Source organism: Anas acuta, chromosome 2 (genome assembly GCF_963932015.1).
Source record: "Anas acuta chromosome 2, bAnaAcu1.1, whole genome shotgun sequence".
NCBI lineage: Eukaryota > Metazoa > Chordata > Aves > Anseriformes > Anatidae > Anas > Anas acuta.
This window is the reverse complement of record NC_088980.1, coordinates 117962264-117978800: the sequence shown is the minus strand read 5'-3', so window position 1 is coordinate 117978800 and position 16537 is coordinate 117962264. Positions and strand designations below refer to the sequence as shown.

General features: G+C 35.4%; 1 protein-coding gene across 3 annotated transcripts in view; it reads right to left on the bottom strand.

Moving 5' to 3' along the window:
- The window catches only part of RP1 (RP1 axonemal microtubule associated), a 188800-nt gene that overhangs the window by 62847 nt on the left and 109416 nt on the right, over positions 1–16537 (bottom strand). For all 3 annotated transcript variants that reach the window (XM_068671868.1, XM_068671870.1, XM_068671869.1), the window contains 5 exons: positions 15968–16187; positions 13434–13588; positions 10873–11086; positions 9335–9525; positions 7299–7509 (listed from right to left, as the gene is read on the bottom strand). In XM_068671868.1, the coding sequence (XP_068527969.1) occupies positions 7299–7509; positions 9335–9525; positions 10873–11086; positions 13434–13588; positions 15968–16187 (991 nt within the window). The remainder of the gene's footprint in view (positions 1–7298; positions 7510–9334; positions 9526–10872; positions 11087–13433; positions 13589–15967; positions 16188–16537) is intronic.

Below are 16537 nucleotides of genomic sequence, written 5' to 3'. Positions count from 1 at the left end.
CTAGTCAGACCATAACACTATTAGAATAAACTTGACATTAAAACAAGTTAATGTGAAACAGGAATAATGAATTAAAAATACCTTCAACTTCTTTAACACATAAATAGAAAATCCTATTCACATTTTCTATCAGTCCCTAATGAACCTCCCATGTACATATAATAACGCTCATATATAGATCAGCTGTAAAATTTGAATGTGAAACATGAAATTTGAGTTTAAGGGAAAGCATTCCTGGTTTTCTCAGCTGTGGTGACAGTAATGATTAGAAGAGACATGTACGGCCGTGCTGTGGAGCTTCTTCTTCCTTGCCTCTTTCTGACACAATACACAGGGAGATGATCCAGAAGAGATCAGATTACATTATTTCCAAAGAAACTTCATGGAAAATTCTTATACTCATTTTTAAAATGACTTTAGCCACCAAATTTATAATGGAGGCAAGGAATAAGGAAACACTTAAACAGAAGCAGGTCACAATCTCAATATTCATGGTTACTTGCATCATCTTAACAAGAAGGAGCTCAGGGAAAAAAAAACTTTGGAGGTTATGTTAGGAATATGAGCTCCCTATGCAGTCAGCAGAGAAAGGCAGGTGCTTTAGAAAACACATATGATGGGTTCCCTTGTATTTTAGAGATGGACATTAAAAGTTAGGAGTCTAAACTTAGTCTGTATGTTCTGCTTCCAACTTCAAGCATTGTTACTCTGACCTAAGGAAAAAAGCTATCACTTTGCAGCCACACTGGCTTGTAAAACTCATTTTTCCAATGCATTTCAGAAGAACATTTTTATCCACTGTAAAAGTCACATTTGGGATGTGGGTAATAAGCAATACACACATACCATGAATATATTCAAGAATGAATATATTATCTCACGAACAGTTTTTGCCATAAGCTCTAGGATTGATATGTTGAAGGACTGAGCACCCTTAAAATCCAACATTTTATGTGTACTGAACTATTTTTGACTACTCCAAACTATTCAGCCACAACTCCCACAGTCTTCATCACTGGCACAGTAAAGCAAATTTCAGCAATGTCTAGACTGTGTGACAGTTGCATTCTGCAGAAACTCTTCCAGCCTCACTCTGCTGCTTGCCTGCACCTTGGTCCTGGTTTGCTTTTCCAGGAAATGTGTGTGTACAAAGAGAAATGGTGCTTTACACAGACACAGAACCAAGGAGCAACTGAGAAGCACTTTCAGTCGCACAATTGACAATACAAGCCAGAAAGCATTGAAATACACATTATTCAAATCTGAAATACATATTTCAGTCTAAAATACATCACAGGATACACAAATAACTCAGTATAGATCCTGGAAACTTCTGATATTTTCAGTATAGTTTGCCTCTTGAATCAAATTTATTCCAAGACAGAAATGGCTCCATTTAGCCAAACTACATCCTCTAAAGAGATATAATTATGAGAAATTTCTGGTAGGTTTGAGAATGATTGTTAAGAACCCAGAGCTAAGGCTGTCATTTATTTTCATGCGTAGGTGAGAGGAAAACAGGGAGGAAAAAAAAGTGTTCTGAGGATATTTATTTTTAAGCTTTTCTTGCAGCTCTTTTCACAAGTTGGTGCTATTCATATTGAGTGTTATAATCAAAAGGCCTGAATTCAAATATTGTGACATCTTATATAGCTATTTCTTTATGTGTCTAAAATAAAAAGGTCACATCACTGGAATGAGAGTGGTTTTGCATACTGTGTGGTTTTGCATACTGATTGAAAAATGAATATCTAAAAGGATTCATTAAATAATAGGGACTGTATCAGTCTGCTAATGAAGGTGTGCTCATTGTGATATACTGAAATGTCTTTGTTTCTCTTCATGTTTTGCTATGTGGGGATGGTGACTGAAAAAAACTGTTTTCTGAAAAGTAAATTTATTTCACTGTGTCATTATTAATTTAAGGGATTTTTTTCCTGGATTTTTTTTTTTCACATTTAAACCATGACCTGGGAGAGTGCTTGTAATTGATGACATCACTCATGTTTGATGATAAGAAATAGAACAAAAGTTTTCCTAGGTTGGAACTATAATATATCTCATCCCTTTCTTCAAGGCAGGTAAATATGCACTGTCAGATGAAAGACAATATAGTTGCAATAAAGTGAACTTAGCTACACAGACTTGCCCTTGCTGGAGATCTAGATATTTGAAAGCATATGAGCTGTCCAAGAGATTCTTTGGAGTTTAGCCAATGACATTTTTGCTTTTAGAGGAGCTAGGATACGAAGGTAAGCCTCTATATCACTCATCTGTTGTAGGTATACTATATGTATAACTTGCTCATGTGAGCAGATCCATTGAAGTCAAAAGGCTGCTTGTGTGAATTATATTAGAAAGAGTTTGTACCACAGATCTGACCACTCATTAGCGTGAATTAGAAATCACAATGTCTACAAACACTTTTACTGTTTTGGTCCATGATCATTAATACTTAACCATGGTCTCAACTTTAATCACACAACTAGTTCATAATATCTGTATTCAAGTGAGATACATACCAAAAATTAGAAACATACCTAGTATTTTTTCTGAGTCAGAAGTTCCATATGAAACTGTTAATGCCTAATTCAAAGCTCACTGTAGTCACAGAAAATACTTCTTTAATTTTCAAAGATTTTGGATAAGAGGACTCGTTATATAAGCAAAACAAAACAAAATATACAAAGGAACTCCTATAAAGGAAGGCATAATATAAATGAGTTTCTAGGGAAAAGGCTAAAGTTTTCAGGGTGATTTGGGACTATTCTCACTATCAAATAGACAACATCCCTCTACCAACAAAAATCTACTAAAATATGATGTTCTGTTCAGCCTTGCCATTCTTTGTCTCTGTCCAATCCTCTTTATAAAAGAGGACTGTTTCAGATGTAAGTTAATATTTGTAACAACATTTGAAAAGTGAAAATGATCAGTGCTCATTGAAAAGAGAAAAAGAAAACATGAATTAAAAACAGGATCATCAATCTATGATTGATGATCTATGATAAGGTGTTACCTTGATTTTGCCATTTTTTTATTTAACTTACTATGAATCAAAACTTATTCAAATATCATTTAGAGCAATATTCAGTAACATTTGCCTATATAAATCTCAATGCCTTTTCAGGGTAAACAGTTTAAATGGCACAACCATATCCTGTCCGAATCTCAGAGGTACAGTTAAACCTTTTACACTATTATGATTTTAGGTTTGCAATGAAATCAAGTGGTACAAATATTTTTTACAATGGGGGAAAAACACTAAGAAAGGCTGAAGACTGTGGAGCAAATCACCTTGTACCCATTCAATATTTGATATTATGAATCTAGGCAAAAGTACAGGATTCATCTACCCTACTTAACTGTGTGGTAAGAGAGGCCTGAGTTAGCAGGAATACGAATTAGTCAAATTAAGCAGAATACTATGACTCACTTCACCAGCTCAATACCCAAGCCAGATTCATTCTTGCTAGGTTGGTGCTATGTTTGAGCTAACAAGCCATGGCTAATAAGTCTAATAAGTCAAAAGAATACATTAGCTGAAGCATCTCTGAACTACTTTCATTTTGGAAGTTAACATGGAATTTATCATTGCCTCTAATGAAAATGAACCTATTTGATAAACGTGAGCTGCTGGACTGAACGGTATCTAGTACAGTTAAGTAAATAAGTAAGTTAATACTTCTCCATGCCTCAATACATCCATGGTACACTACTACATAGCAGTGACCTATTATGATTAACAAAGCAGTGAAAAAGTTATATTTTGTCTGTATATTGTAAAAATGTAAAGCTTTGTGTTTTGTTTGTTTTGTTTTTATTAAAGATGAATATGTTTGTTAATACAGATGTTTATTGCTACAGATGTTAAGCACTTTAACTCATGGTCCTGTGTTAACAGACTTGGTGGATGGAGGGGGGATGTTGGAATTTGTGTTCATGTTGTGGAAAAAAAATCTTAATTTGCATCACAGAACCCTAATGTGAGCCAGAAGAGTCAAATTCATAACTGGTGTTAAAAATGCATTAGTAAATATAAGGTAACACTCATCTTCAGTGGTTATTTTAACAACTACATATTGCAAGTTCTTCTAACTTTAGATAACTTCTATGTTGGGATATATACTGCTATATAACTTCTGATACATGATTTCAACTGCATTTAACAACAACGGCATTCTAAAAATCATCAAGAAATTTATCTCGAAAGCATCAAGAAATATAGAAGCTAAGAGCTAGAAGTTCTAAAATTTTAATTGTAACTGAAAACATAATTTTCAAAAGCACCTCACAACTTAAGTGTGCATTGACTTTGTGTCAGTATGAGTGTTAATATGCACATTAATGTCCTCTGCAGAATTATCACAGAATTTATAAGGGGGAAAAAAATATAGTAATCAGTGTATTTTATTTTGAAGTCTGCAAAGATGCATGATAAATAATTTGGACCATGATACAGATAGACTAAAAAATATGTTTATAAAATACTAGGATAAAGCAATTTCAGAGAAGCAATTTTGAATATGTGTGCATGTTTGTTTTTTTTTTGTTTGTTTGCTTGTTTTTAATTATTAAAAATATATTCAATGACAATTGACAGCTGTAACTTACTGGGAATGAAATCATCCTCAAGTCTCACCAAATCAGATGATGTGGTGGTTTCACCTTGCTGGGCAGCTGAACACCACAACCACTCTCTCTCTGCCCCTTCTCAAATAAAAAAGGAGGAGAAAATACAATGGAAAAGGCTCAAGGGTTGAGATAAGGACAGGGAGATCACTTACCAATTATCATCACTGGCAAAACAGACCCAGCATAGGGGGGATTAATATAATTTATTGCCTATCACTGGCAGACTGGAACAGTGAGAAACTAAAAGCGGACTAAAAACACCTTAAAGAAGTAGCTGTGAATTTCCTGAAGATCACGGATGAGCACAGATATCTATTTTTGCCTTGCTAAATCTCATGGAATCACTTAGTTTAGAAGAGAAGTATTTATAATAACATGGCCTTCATTACAACCAGGCAGCTGAAATAACTGATAAAGGATACTCTTTACTTGGATGTTTTTTGCATTTACATTGCTCCCTATAGAGTTATCTACTTGTTGTTTGATTTGTCTGGGAATAGCAATGATCTTTATCGATCTTTATCTTTCAAAATTGTTCTTTTGTCTTTATTCAAATTTATATTACCGAGACATTTATTGAAGACATCTCCATAAATGTGTCTCTTTAGAAGAAATAATGAGTGCAAACTGATTTGTCTCCAGTATATTAGCTAGAATACAAGGAAAAAGCTGACATTTAGAATGTTTAGACTGAATAAGTGTCAGGGCCACAGAGAAAAAAAAAAAAAGGCAAAAAAAAAAAAAACTTGATTGATATTAATACTTTCAATTGTAGATCATTCATAATAAGGTGCATCTTTAAGTATCCCAAATGTCATTACTGCATCTGTGGACATACATGTGAGTTCAAAAGGACTGCTCACATACTCAAAGCCAGTGAAATCTAGAAGAGAATTCCTCCTACGGTATTTCCCTTAGTCTGGACTCCACTAAATGGTCTGTGTGAAACTTCCTAGGTTAGTAAAACACTACCCAACTATGTGATAATTTGTGTCAGAAACTATGTACACATCTCCTTCTTAGTATTTTTCCAAGGAAAATATCTCAGCCTTTCATTTCACCTCAACTGAATTGCTCTACTAATAACATTACTGCTCTCTTACATTATCTCCATGTGGTTCCTAGCATAACAAAGACTTTGAGAGATGAATTCTAGAATTTTTATTTTGGTTTGAACTTTTGGAGTTTTAATATTATATTAATCAATTAATTTAATATTATATAATTTTGGAGTTTTAATTGTAGATCATTCATAATAAGATGCATCTTTAAGTATCCCAAATGTCATTACTGCATCTGTGGACATACATGTGAATTCAAAAGGACTGCTCACATACTCAAAGCCAGTGAAATCTAGAAGAGAATTCTAGAAGAGAATTAAACATTTAGCAATTCCAAATTCTGAAAATAATTACCAATACTTATAATTTTCCTTTTTTTTTTTTTCATAAATTGGGGTAATAGAGATTTTAACAAGCACCAGAGTTATTATGTATTTAGCATTTTAAATTCTGAATATATTACATGGAACATCCAATGCTATTTTGAACCTGATGGACCAAAAACATAAGATTTTTTTTCAGTAAATGAGTACAAGGCTACTAAGTGTTTAAAATTATGCAAACCCACATACAATCAGAGATTTATAAGGTCTTCATTATTTTATTTGTTCGAGTTTCAACTTTAAATGGGATAAAATATTTAGGAAAATCTCCCTAGAGAACAGCATGCTAAAGTTCATATGGAATATTTTGTTCCTTTTTCTGGGTAGCTTCCATCTTTTTCTATTATTTTCTATTCTGTTTAAGCAGAACACTCTTTGTACTATAGCCTCTGGCAATAAACCTCTTAACTGTCACTAAACGCTTCAATACATGATCTTTACTATCCGCATCAATCCTCTTTATTCTAATGAGCTGCATAAATGGGAAACCTGTTCTTAAATAGCGAGTGATCAAGCCATCAGTATGCAATTGGTTGTTCTCCATATTCCTGGGGGGCTGGGGGTAATCACTTTATCATATCTCTGTCATCATCATATACACAATTCACATGTATTAATAACATCAGAGAAAACTGCAACTCAATATATTTTTGCTGGAATAATACTAGCTGTACTATAAATTTCTCATCAACATCAATAAAATGCTACTGCAATTGAAGTTCTTGGCTATCATTTGTTGGCTGATTGTAACAAAGCTTTTTTGGTTTGTTTGTTTGTTTTTAATTCTGTTTTGTAGGGTGTCTTTGCAATTCTTTCATTCTTAAAACATTGACTACATTTCTAGGTCACATTTCTTTGTGAATAGGAAGATTCAGGTAATATTACACACAAGTTAATATTTTGTACACATCTTCAGCTGACACAGCATTAATTTGAAGAGATAATAAATAATCAAGAGCTAAAACTGGAACTGTCTCACATGAAAGAAACCATATTCTGTGTCTGGTGTCAGCAGTTATAACATCTGTCATAATCCTGATACAAGTGATTCCTCTTTGCTCAGCTTTCTTTTTTGATAAATGCAAGTGCAAAGCATCATATTCCTTAATATCAAATTCTTGTGGAAAGTCTCATACAGTAGTATTTCAGGCCCAGGAGATATACTGGTATTCCAGTGACATAGATCCTGACCCCAGTAACAAAAACAGACTTAGCTTACCAGGCAAAGGCTCCTGATCTGCATAGAGAGCTGGCAGTTCCACACATTTGTCTTCATTAGGGTTGAACAAGCAGTCAAAAGCTAAATACATCTCCTCCTTTGTGCCTGTGTGCTTCATATGCAGTAAATCTAAGTGCCATGGCTGTTTTAGCTCACTATGTGGGCCAGTTACCTGAACTTTGTACAGTGAGCCAATATCTGCCAGTTCATCCTAAGTGAGAAAAAGAGAAGATGAATGGATTTCATTCTAATTGTGCCAGATCAAATATAGTTGACAGCTGTATGCAACAGCTGATCAAACTACAATAGCTGAAGAATTGGAGCAGATTTATAACTGTTACCATTTTTCCCCTTTCTAACTATTCTTTCCCTTGCTCTTTCATTGCAAATACTGCCCAGATAGTAGCACTGAAATACTGCCCAGCTAGCAGCACTACATGGGACCTGACCTTTCCTCTGATAGGGTACTTCCAGTTTCATACCATTTCTTTATATTTAGAAGAGGTTCTTTAGCAGAACTAGGTACTCCTCATTTCGGAACATGTTTATAGCCTAATCTAGTGTGCTTACTTCCTCTTTCACTAAAGAAAGGAAGAACATGAAAAAACAGCTGGTTATTTCTTTGGTGTAATCATTAAGTCCTATTTACCAGACTAGTAGGAAGAACCAGGAACAGTTTCTATATTCACAACTCCAAGGCTGCTTTCTGATGAACCCCATGATCAAAAGTAACATTCTCACTCACTCTTTGGAACAGGGATCTCTTCACCCTTACTTTCCTGCTTTTCCCTTGCTACCTTCTTCTGCTGTTTCAGCAGTTGATCATGGAGAAACATCTTTCAGGATATGGCTTCATGAACATATTTCTGTGATACAAAGCTGGCTTGAGAAGCTCCCACTGCCTTGTCTGTCTGCTTCCTCCCATTCCATCAGTCTGACCATATAGTTGTTTCTGTAGATCAAGGTTAAAACAAGGCTAACAAACCAACTGAGGTTAAATCTTCCAGTTTTCTCACAGGGGCCAACTATTTCCTAAGAACCCACAAAGGCCAATGGAAAGAAGGAACAAGCAGTACAAGAACAGGACAGGTAATTGTCACACTTCCCTTGAAAATTTTCCTAGTTTTCAGCACATTGTGGTTCAGGGATTTCCTAAACTAGAGTAGATTTCTGTAGTGTTTACCTTCAGGTCAGTTCCAAATTCTATTGTATTGGAGAGATGTACTCTACATTCATGGAGAGTAAAATCAGAATAGCATAACAGTAACACAGCATTGGCACCGAGGAAGAAATTATAGTTACAAGAAGGAAGTAAAAGAATTGGGAAAGAAGCAGGCCATATTTCAATGCAGTCAAATTTTCATTCAGTCAGTCAAAAGGTTGTTAATATTTACGTTGAAGAGTAATAGGAGGAAGTGAAGAAAAATGATAGAAGATGAGAAGAACTAAGTAAAGAGGAAAACTTTTGGGGAAAAAGGAGCTGATCAAGAGGAAAAATAAAATGATAATGACAGGCAAAAATAAAAGAGGCTAACAATGCAAGAAAAAGAAGTTAGCCTGCAAAAACATGGTGACAAGGATGAATAAATTACATGAAAGACAAGAATGAACTTTCTGTTAAGTCTCATCTCATACATGATTTTTCCTTCTTCATCATTGCCCTAAAACCTCGATAGTATCTCATGGCACAAAACATTGTATGTTTACAAATTACTTTTGTAATATCAACAAGAACTGAAAATCAGCACCTGCAGGCTGGTATGGACTGTGATATGCACGTAGGAACCCCTTTGCTCAATTAAACATTCTCAGTATGAAACCTTGGGAAAAGGTTCGTTTTTACTCATTCAAAAAGCACTGCCCCAGTGACAGCCTTACTGCCTACAAACAAAAATGATGACCTGTGCCAAACTACACAGAGGACTTAAAAATCAATTTGGTAGTTTAGTTTAAAGAAACGGTTTAACTCAGAATTAAGAGGGTCATCAGGTACATGATCCTTAAGCTTTTCTTTCAATAGATAAAGGTTGAAGTACTTTGATTTGAATTGCTTTTCCTGTAACTTGAAGTGGCAACTTTTTGTGATTCAGGTTGCCGTAGAAGATGAAAGAAAGGTGTAATGGATCCACTTCATTGCTCAAGTCAGATCCAGTGATGTCCATTATCCAGAGACCTGATGACTGCATGTTGATTTCAGGCAGTTTAGGACAAGAAATCAATCTTCTACCTTTAAAAATGATCAAAGAGAAAGAGGAAAGACGACAATATGACAGAATGGCATAAAATAACAGGCCCATAGCCTTTACAGTACACAAAGCAAGCTCTATTTGCAGGTTACGTTGTATCTATGGCAACAGCTCACTAAGAATAACACATCAATACCTTTATTATATTGTGGGTTTTTTTGGTGTTGGTGGTGGTTTTGTTTTTGTTTTTGCCAAGAATTTAACAGCTTAATGTTCTTGCTGTGTTTAAACTTTAGTTTCACAGGTATTTTCCTGATGCCATGTTACTCTCCTTGTCATGTTTGGAAGTAATTACTAAGAGAACAGTCAGTCACCTTTTAGAGGTCTAATTAATTGTTCTTAAAAAAAGCAATCAATGTTACCAAAACCAATTTATCATTTAGAAGCACCAGCCATCTGTAGCCTGTAGACACCTAATGCAAAATGAATAATAACAATGAACTTCACTTGCAACTGTATAATACTTAGCAATATAATGTGTTATAATAGTGTAAGACTAACAGGTAAACCTATTGTAAACACAAAAATATTTGCAGATCTTAAGAGTTCAATATTACCATCTTCCTCTCTTTTTCTCTATTAATTGCTGCTATCCTTAATTTTCATTCCATTTTAATCATTCTATGGGAAATGAAAATGATTTAATGGAAGGAAACAGCTTATAAAAATCTGCTTTCTACAATTCAGAAAAAATTATACAACTGAATGCCTACATATCTATCAAGGGCACCTTATGATTTGAAGCCATATTCTTTGTTCTGGATGAACTTTAACAGTTCATTTACATGAAATTGTTTTCACAGGATTGAAGGAAGGAATCTTTGCTACAAGTCCTGCTGTAATTGTTCTTTTGCCAGATATATCCAGATTTAGATTTGCACATCTTTTGGTGTAGTAAACTTGAAATGAGTGTAAACTGAGCATAGAAAAATGGCGCTGTTTCTTTGCACAGTGGAATAATACCATGGGTACTAAGCTCATTTAACTAAAGTAATTTTTCTCTGGATTTCAAATTAGATCCTAAGTGACCTGAAAATTAATGCATAAAACTTAAGCTATTTATCCCCATAAGGCATTCATCTAAAACTCTTACCTGCTTTAAATCTTTCATTGCAATGTGCTAAATCTAATTCAGAAGGTGAGAGTTTCATACACAATATACAGAATTTTATTCACTTTGACATTACTAGATGCAGTCTTTCTATAATAAAAAAATAAAACTGAAAAATCACATTTGCAATAAAAGAAAGAAAATATAGAGATCTGAAAGATCTATAGCCAAATTCAAAAATATGTAGAGAGGAAGACAGTTTTGCAGAAGAGCTTACCAACTGTAACTATCTCACAAACAGTCTCACAGGATCCCAGATGAGTATCAAGCCAGTTCCACCATGGGAAAACCCATTCTTTGTCTGAGTCTTGTGATTCCCTGACTGTTACCATCTTGAGGTACATGCCAGCCCCATATCCTTCTCCATCATGGCCTATAACCACTTTTTGCAAATGACCGAGAGAAACAGCTTCCACCAAAAATGAATCCACCTGCAAAAGAAGGGAAATACTTAATAAAAAAAATTAAAAATGTTTGCACCCAAATATGCTTGAAGTCAAGGGAAAGCTTAGCCTGGATTTTGCTGAGGATATATACATACACATATTTTTAGTAACATTTAACATAACATCTCCCTTCTGAATCTAAGAAAACACACACTAATTACGTCTAACATCAAATCCTGTTTAATGACGTAACTTCTTCTGATCCTTGGATAATTTGTATTTCTTCAATCACTGCATATCACAATAAAATATATATACCTTCTGACATAATGCCTTCTGACAGGCAAACAATTATGACAAGATTTTGGTTCTAATCAAATTTCATTTAGGGCACTTCAAGTTTCTAAAATGTACCAGGCAAATTTATATTTTATAGATCATTCAGATTTTACTTAAATTAAAGTCCTAAAGAAAAGTTATAAATATAGGAAGTGTTCACTACCAGACAGCTTTCTCAATTCCTCTCCAATAGTTAGAAAAGCCTAAGTTTTTATTTTTCTTACAAAATAGAAATTAGTGCAGAAACAGAAAACTGAACTAGTAAGCAAGAGAAAGGAGATTAAGATGAATGGGGACAATGTGAAGAAATTTGAGCAAAATACCAGGGACAGGAGCAGAATGAAAAAGACACAGTAAGGAAAAAGAGAAGTTTTGCTTTGTTTTGTTAAAAAAAAAAAAAAAATGGAAATTACATGCCCCACTAAATTCTTTCTTGTTTTATAAGAAAGCCAAGTCCAGCCTAGGGCCAGATGGGCTTGATGGTAGCTTATAAAGGTCAACAAGGTTATGAACAACTAGAGTGTAAACAACAATATCTATGATTTCAAGGATGTGAAACTATTGGAGAGTGTCCAGAGAAGGGCTACAAAGATGGTGAAAGGCCAAGAGTGAAAGACATACAAGGAGCGGCTGAGGTCACTTGGCCTGTTCAGCCTGGAGAAGAGGAGGCTGAGGGGAGACCTCATGGCAGTCTACAACTTCCTTGCAAGGGGGAGTAGAAGGGTAGGCGCCAATCTATTCTCTTTAGTGACCAGTGATAGAACCCTAGGGAATGGAGTCAAGCTGTGACAAGAGAGGTTCAGGCTGAATATCAGGACGAGGTATCACTGGTTGCTCACTGGAGCAGGCTCCCCAAGGACATAGTCACACCACCAAGCCTGATGGAGTTTAAGAATTTGGACTATGCTCTTAGTCATATGGTCTGAATTTTTGGGTAGACCCGTGTGAAGCCAGGAGTTGGACACAATGATCCTTATGGGTCCCTTCCAACCTGGGATATTCTATGATTCTTTGATTATATTCTATATTCTATGATTCTTTGATTATAATTAACACCGTCATCCCAATAAAACATTATCTCAGTAGTAGGAACTTACTAAACCTGCTAAAAGGGCAATTAAAAGAAGTTATTGGCAAACTGATCTCTAAAAAATGCAGGTCTCACCAAAGTCCTATGTGTTATCTGTGCTACTTTTAAAAACAAAATATTGGAGAAGTAGCTTTTCAGTTGCTAACATTAAAAATACTTCTGTATGACAAAAATACTCATTTTCTTTATAACAATAGTCAGGACTATTGACAGCCAGATTGTAAGCCAAAATCCTGAACTTTTTTAATTAGTCCATTTTAGGAAATAAATCTGTTCATGGAGGTAAAATAATTAATGAAAAGTGCTATCTTCTGTAAATACATGTATATATAGACCTGAGATGTATGGAAAATCAATTTTAGAAATTCCCCCAGTATGTACCAAATCCAGCACTGTGGTAATTATTCAATGAAATTATTTCACAGAAATGTAGTACTCTCCTTGATAATGTGTATCTTGATAGTGAGCAAAAAATAAGATTAAATGCTTTTTCAAACTTAAATGCTCGGTAAACTTATGAAAGCTGCCTACATATTAGAAGAATTGTATTGTTATTGGTCATCTAGAAGCATTCTCTTCTGTACGTGGAATTCTTGTCTCCCATATAAAGTTATAGAGTTAGTGCTTATACTAGTTTACAGAAACAGCACCGAATGCAAAAGTCTCACAGCAATTTCTGTAACTAATTTTCTATAAAAAAAATTTTAATTCTTTGATGACCTAAATTTAGAATAGACGAAAAAAGAGGTGTGATCACAGAGGTTCCCCCAGCAAACTGTTTTGTATGTGCTCATACAGAGCCCTGATTATTGTGTGGGGATGTACTGGTACAGGCAGGAAATGACAGTGGTATTGAATACTGCTCTGAATATCTGGAAGACAAATAATGTTTCCATACTCTTGCTTTTCTATAACAAGATGTAGTCTGATCAGGCATGTAAGATGGCATTTTTGTGCCATTACCTTATTCCGTTGAAATTTTCTTCCTGGTGTTAGCGATGTATGGAGTTTCCTTACACCAGTGTCACCTCTTGTCCCATAAAGAGTGATATAAACATTTGCAAAGGTTTCTGCTCCCCAGAAGTCACCAGTATGTACAAAGACAACATATTTATGGACTGCATTAAAATAAAATAAAATAAAATAAAATAAAATAAAATAAAATAAAATAAAATAAAATAAAATAAAATAAAATAAAATAAAATAAAATATTAAAAAGTGATATAAAAGATGTACTTAAAGGAAAACAACAATGTAGGTTATTTAGTAATATTAATGTGGTGTTTTTTTTATTTCTGCAACTACAAAAGAATCTGAAATAGTCAGTTTACTCTTTGTGAATGTGATGTCTTGAAGCTAGGCTCAATAAATTCTTTCCATTAGCTTCCTTAGAAATTCAAGTGAAATTGTACTCAGACAACTTAGACTTATGCAGCTTGGAATTACCAGCATCCAGACAAATTCTGTCCATTTGTATTTTACAGTATAAGGTCCTGAAAATAAGAATTCATCTGAATTTGCTCAGGGACTGTTAGAAACTGTAAGAAGTTCAACCCAGCCAAGTGCCAGGTCCTGCACCTGGGGCACAACAACCCCAAGCAGAGCTACAGGCTGGGAGATGAGTGGTTGGAAAGCTGCCTGGCAGAGAAGGACCTGGGAGTATTGGTTGATAGTTGGCTGAATATGAGCCAGCAGTGTGCTCAGGTGGCCAAGAAGGCCAACAGCATCCTGGCTTGCATAAGAAGCAGTGTGGCCAGCAGGGCTAGGGAAGTGATCATCCCCCTGTACGCCGCTCTGGTGAGGCCACACCTCGAGTACTGTGTTCAGTTTTGGGCCCCTCACTACAAGAAGAACATCAAGGTGCTCAAAAGAGTCCAGAGAAGGGCGACGAAGCTGGTGAGGGGTCTGGAGAACAAGTCTTACGAGGAGTGGCTGAGGGAGCTGGGATTGTTCAGCCTGGAGAAAAGGAGGCTCAAGGGCAACCTTATTGCTCTTTATAGGTACATTAAAGGAGTCTGTAGTGAGGTGGGGATTGGTCTGTTCTCCCACATGCCTGGCAACAGGATGAGGGGGAATGGGCTAAAGTTGCGCCAGGGGAGGTTTAGGTTGGATATTAGGAAAAAATTCTTTACTGAAAGGGTTGTTAGGCATTGGAATGAGCTGCCCAGGGAAGCGGTTGAGTCACCATCCCCGGATGTCTTTAGAAAACATTTAGATGTAGAGCTTAGTGGAGGACTAGTTAGCATGAGGTCAGAGGTTGGACTAGGTGATATTGGAGATCTCTTCCAACCTAGATGATTCTGTGATTCTGTGAATGATCTTTGCAGTAATTAATAACCATCACAGGCCAACAAATAAACTACTATGTAAAGTTCATGTAAAATAGACTAGCAGAGGCTGGATGCATGACATATATGTATAAAAATTTACCAAACGCATTTATTATTGTAGGGCACATGACAGCAACTGTAAAACTTCTTTGCCTCTGTGTTGCTCACACACTTTCTTCCCTCAATCTACAATGTCAGATTTGGATTTTCTGTTGAAAGGATCATTAAATTGCAAATTGCAGATGTATTGATATTTAGACAAAATGAATGGCCAAAATTTTTCAAATGTAGTATTTAACATACTGTCCTGCTGAGCTAACATTTAACTGACTTAATGCTATAATTTATTTTAAAGTTGTGAACAGGTTTGAGATGGTCAGGGACTAGAACTACTGGAACTTTAGTTTAGAAAAGCAGTCATATCTCCAATTACTTTTATCTCATGTGTAACTACCCAATTTTCTGAACAAATGCAGTGCCTCCACATTCCAAGAACATTTCTGAATATATTCTAAAACTCTCAGTATGTCAAAAAAAAAAAAAAAAAAAAAAAGGCCTTAGGGAAAAACAAATACAAAACTTTTTTTTTTTTTTTTTTTTTTACAATGAGAATTCCTCCTGTTGGTAACTAAAGCTATTATAAGCTGAGTAATTCAACAGTAAATCTACCACAAATCATTTCCATGGCTTTGAACATGTGCTGTATCTTTAAAAAATATAATTATATTTTTCATTTTTGCACACAAAATCATGCAGAAGATTTAGCAACTGTGAAACCCAATTTGTCACTTAACTGGAAAATTAAAATTTCTTAAATGGTCAGCATTTTTACAGTGCTTGTATGAAGACAGTTACCACACAGCCGCTGAAGATATCAAATGCAGACCAAGTGCACTATTTTATATGTGTTGTTGATTTCTTTTTGAGAGGTTAGTTTGCACGACTCTTCACTGAGAGGCACTGGAACAGGTTGCCCAGAGAAGCTGGGGATGTCCCATCCCTGGAGGTATTCAAGGACAGGTTCTATGAGGCCCATAGCAACCTTGATCTATTGAGTGGCATCCCTGCCTACGGCAGGGGGATTGGAACTAGATGATCTATGAGGTTCCTGCCAACCCAAGCCATTCTATGATTCTATGACTGTTCATATCTCTTCACTGTTCTCACCTGGTAAAGTTTTCTGGTCCTCACTGACTGCAGGGAATTCTTTCACAAGCTCCTTGTCTTCTTTGCTAATAGAGAGCCAGCAGTTACAGTCAAAGTTTAGTTTTTGTTTTGCATGTAGCTCTTCTAAGTAGAAAGACTTCAAATGCCAGCCCTCAAAGCCTGGCACATCATCACAGCTGACCCGAATCTTGTATACATCTCCCACATCTCCAGTCTCAACCTGCAAAAAATATCATAAGGAAAAGCGTACTGTCAGGAGCACTTTCCTCACAGAGATTTCCCCAGCTGTGTAGAATCCCTTAATTTAACATCAACCAATGGAGATGCTCTATGGCTAGGGTGAGTATGATAGGGCAATCCATCCTTCTCTTTGCCATAGGTGAGGTTGCCTTCTTTATTTCTTTTTTATTTATTCTTTTATTTATTTATTCTTTTTTATTCTTTTATTTTTTCTTCTATTTTATCTTACTAGCAATGTGGGTAGGACCCTTTAACATTAGGGTGAGCCAAGATTAAAATTAGTAATATCTGCGCATAAGACAAAAGGTAATATGTAAAGCTACGACCTTA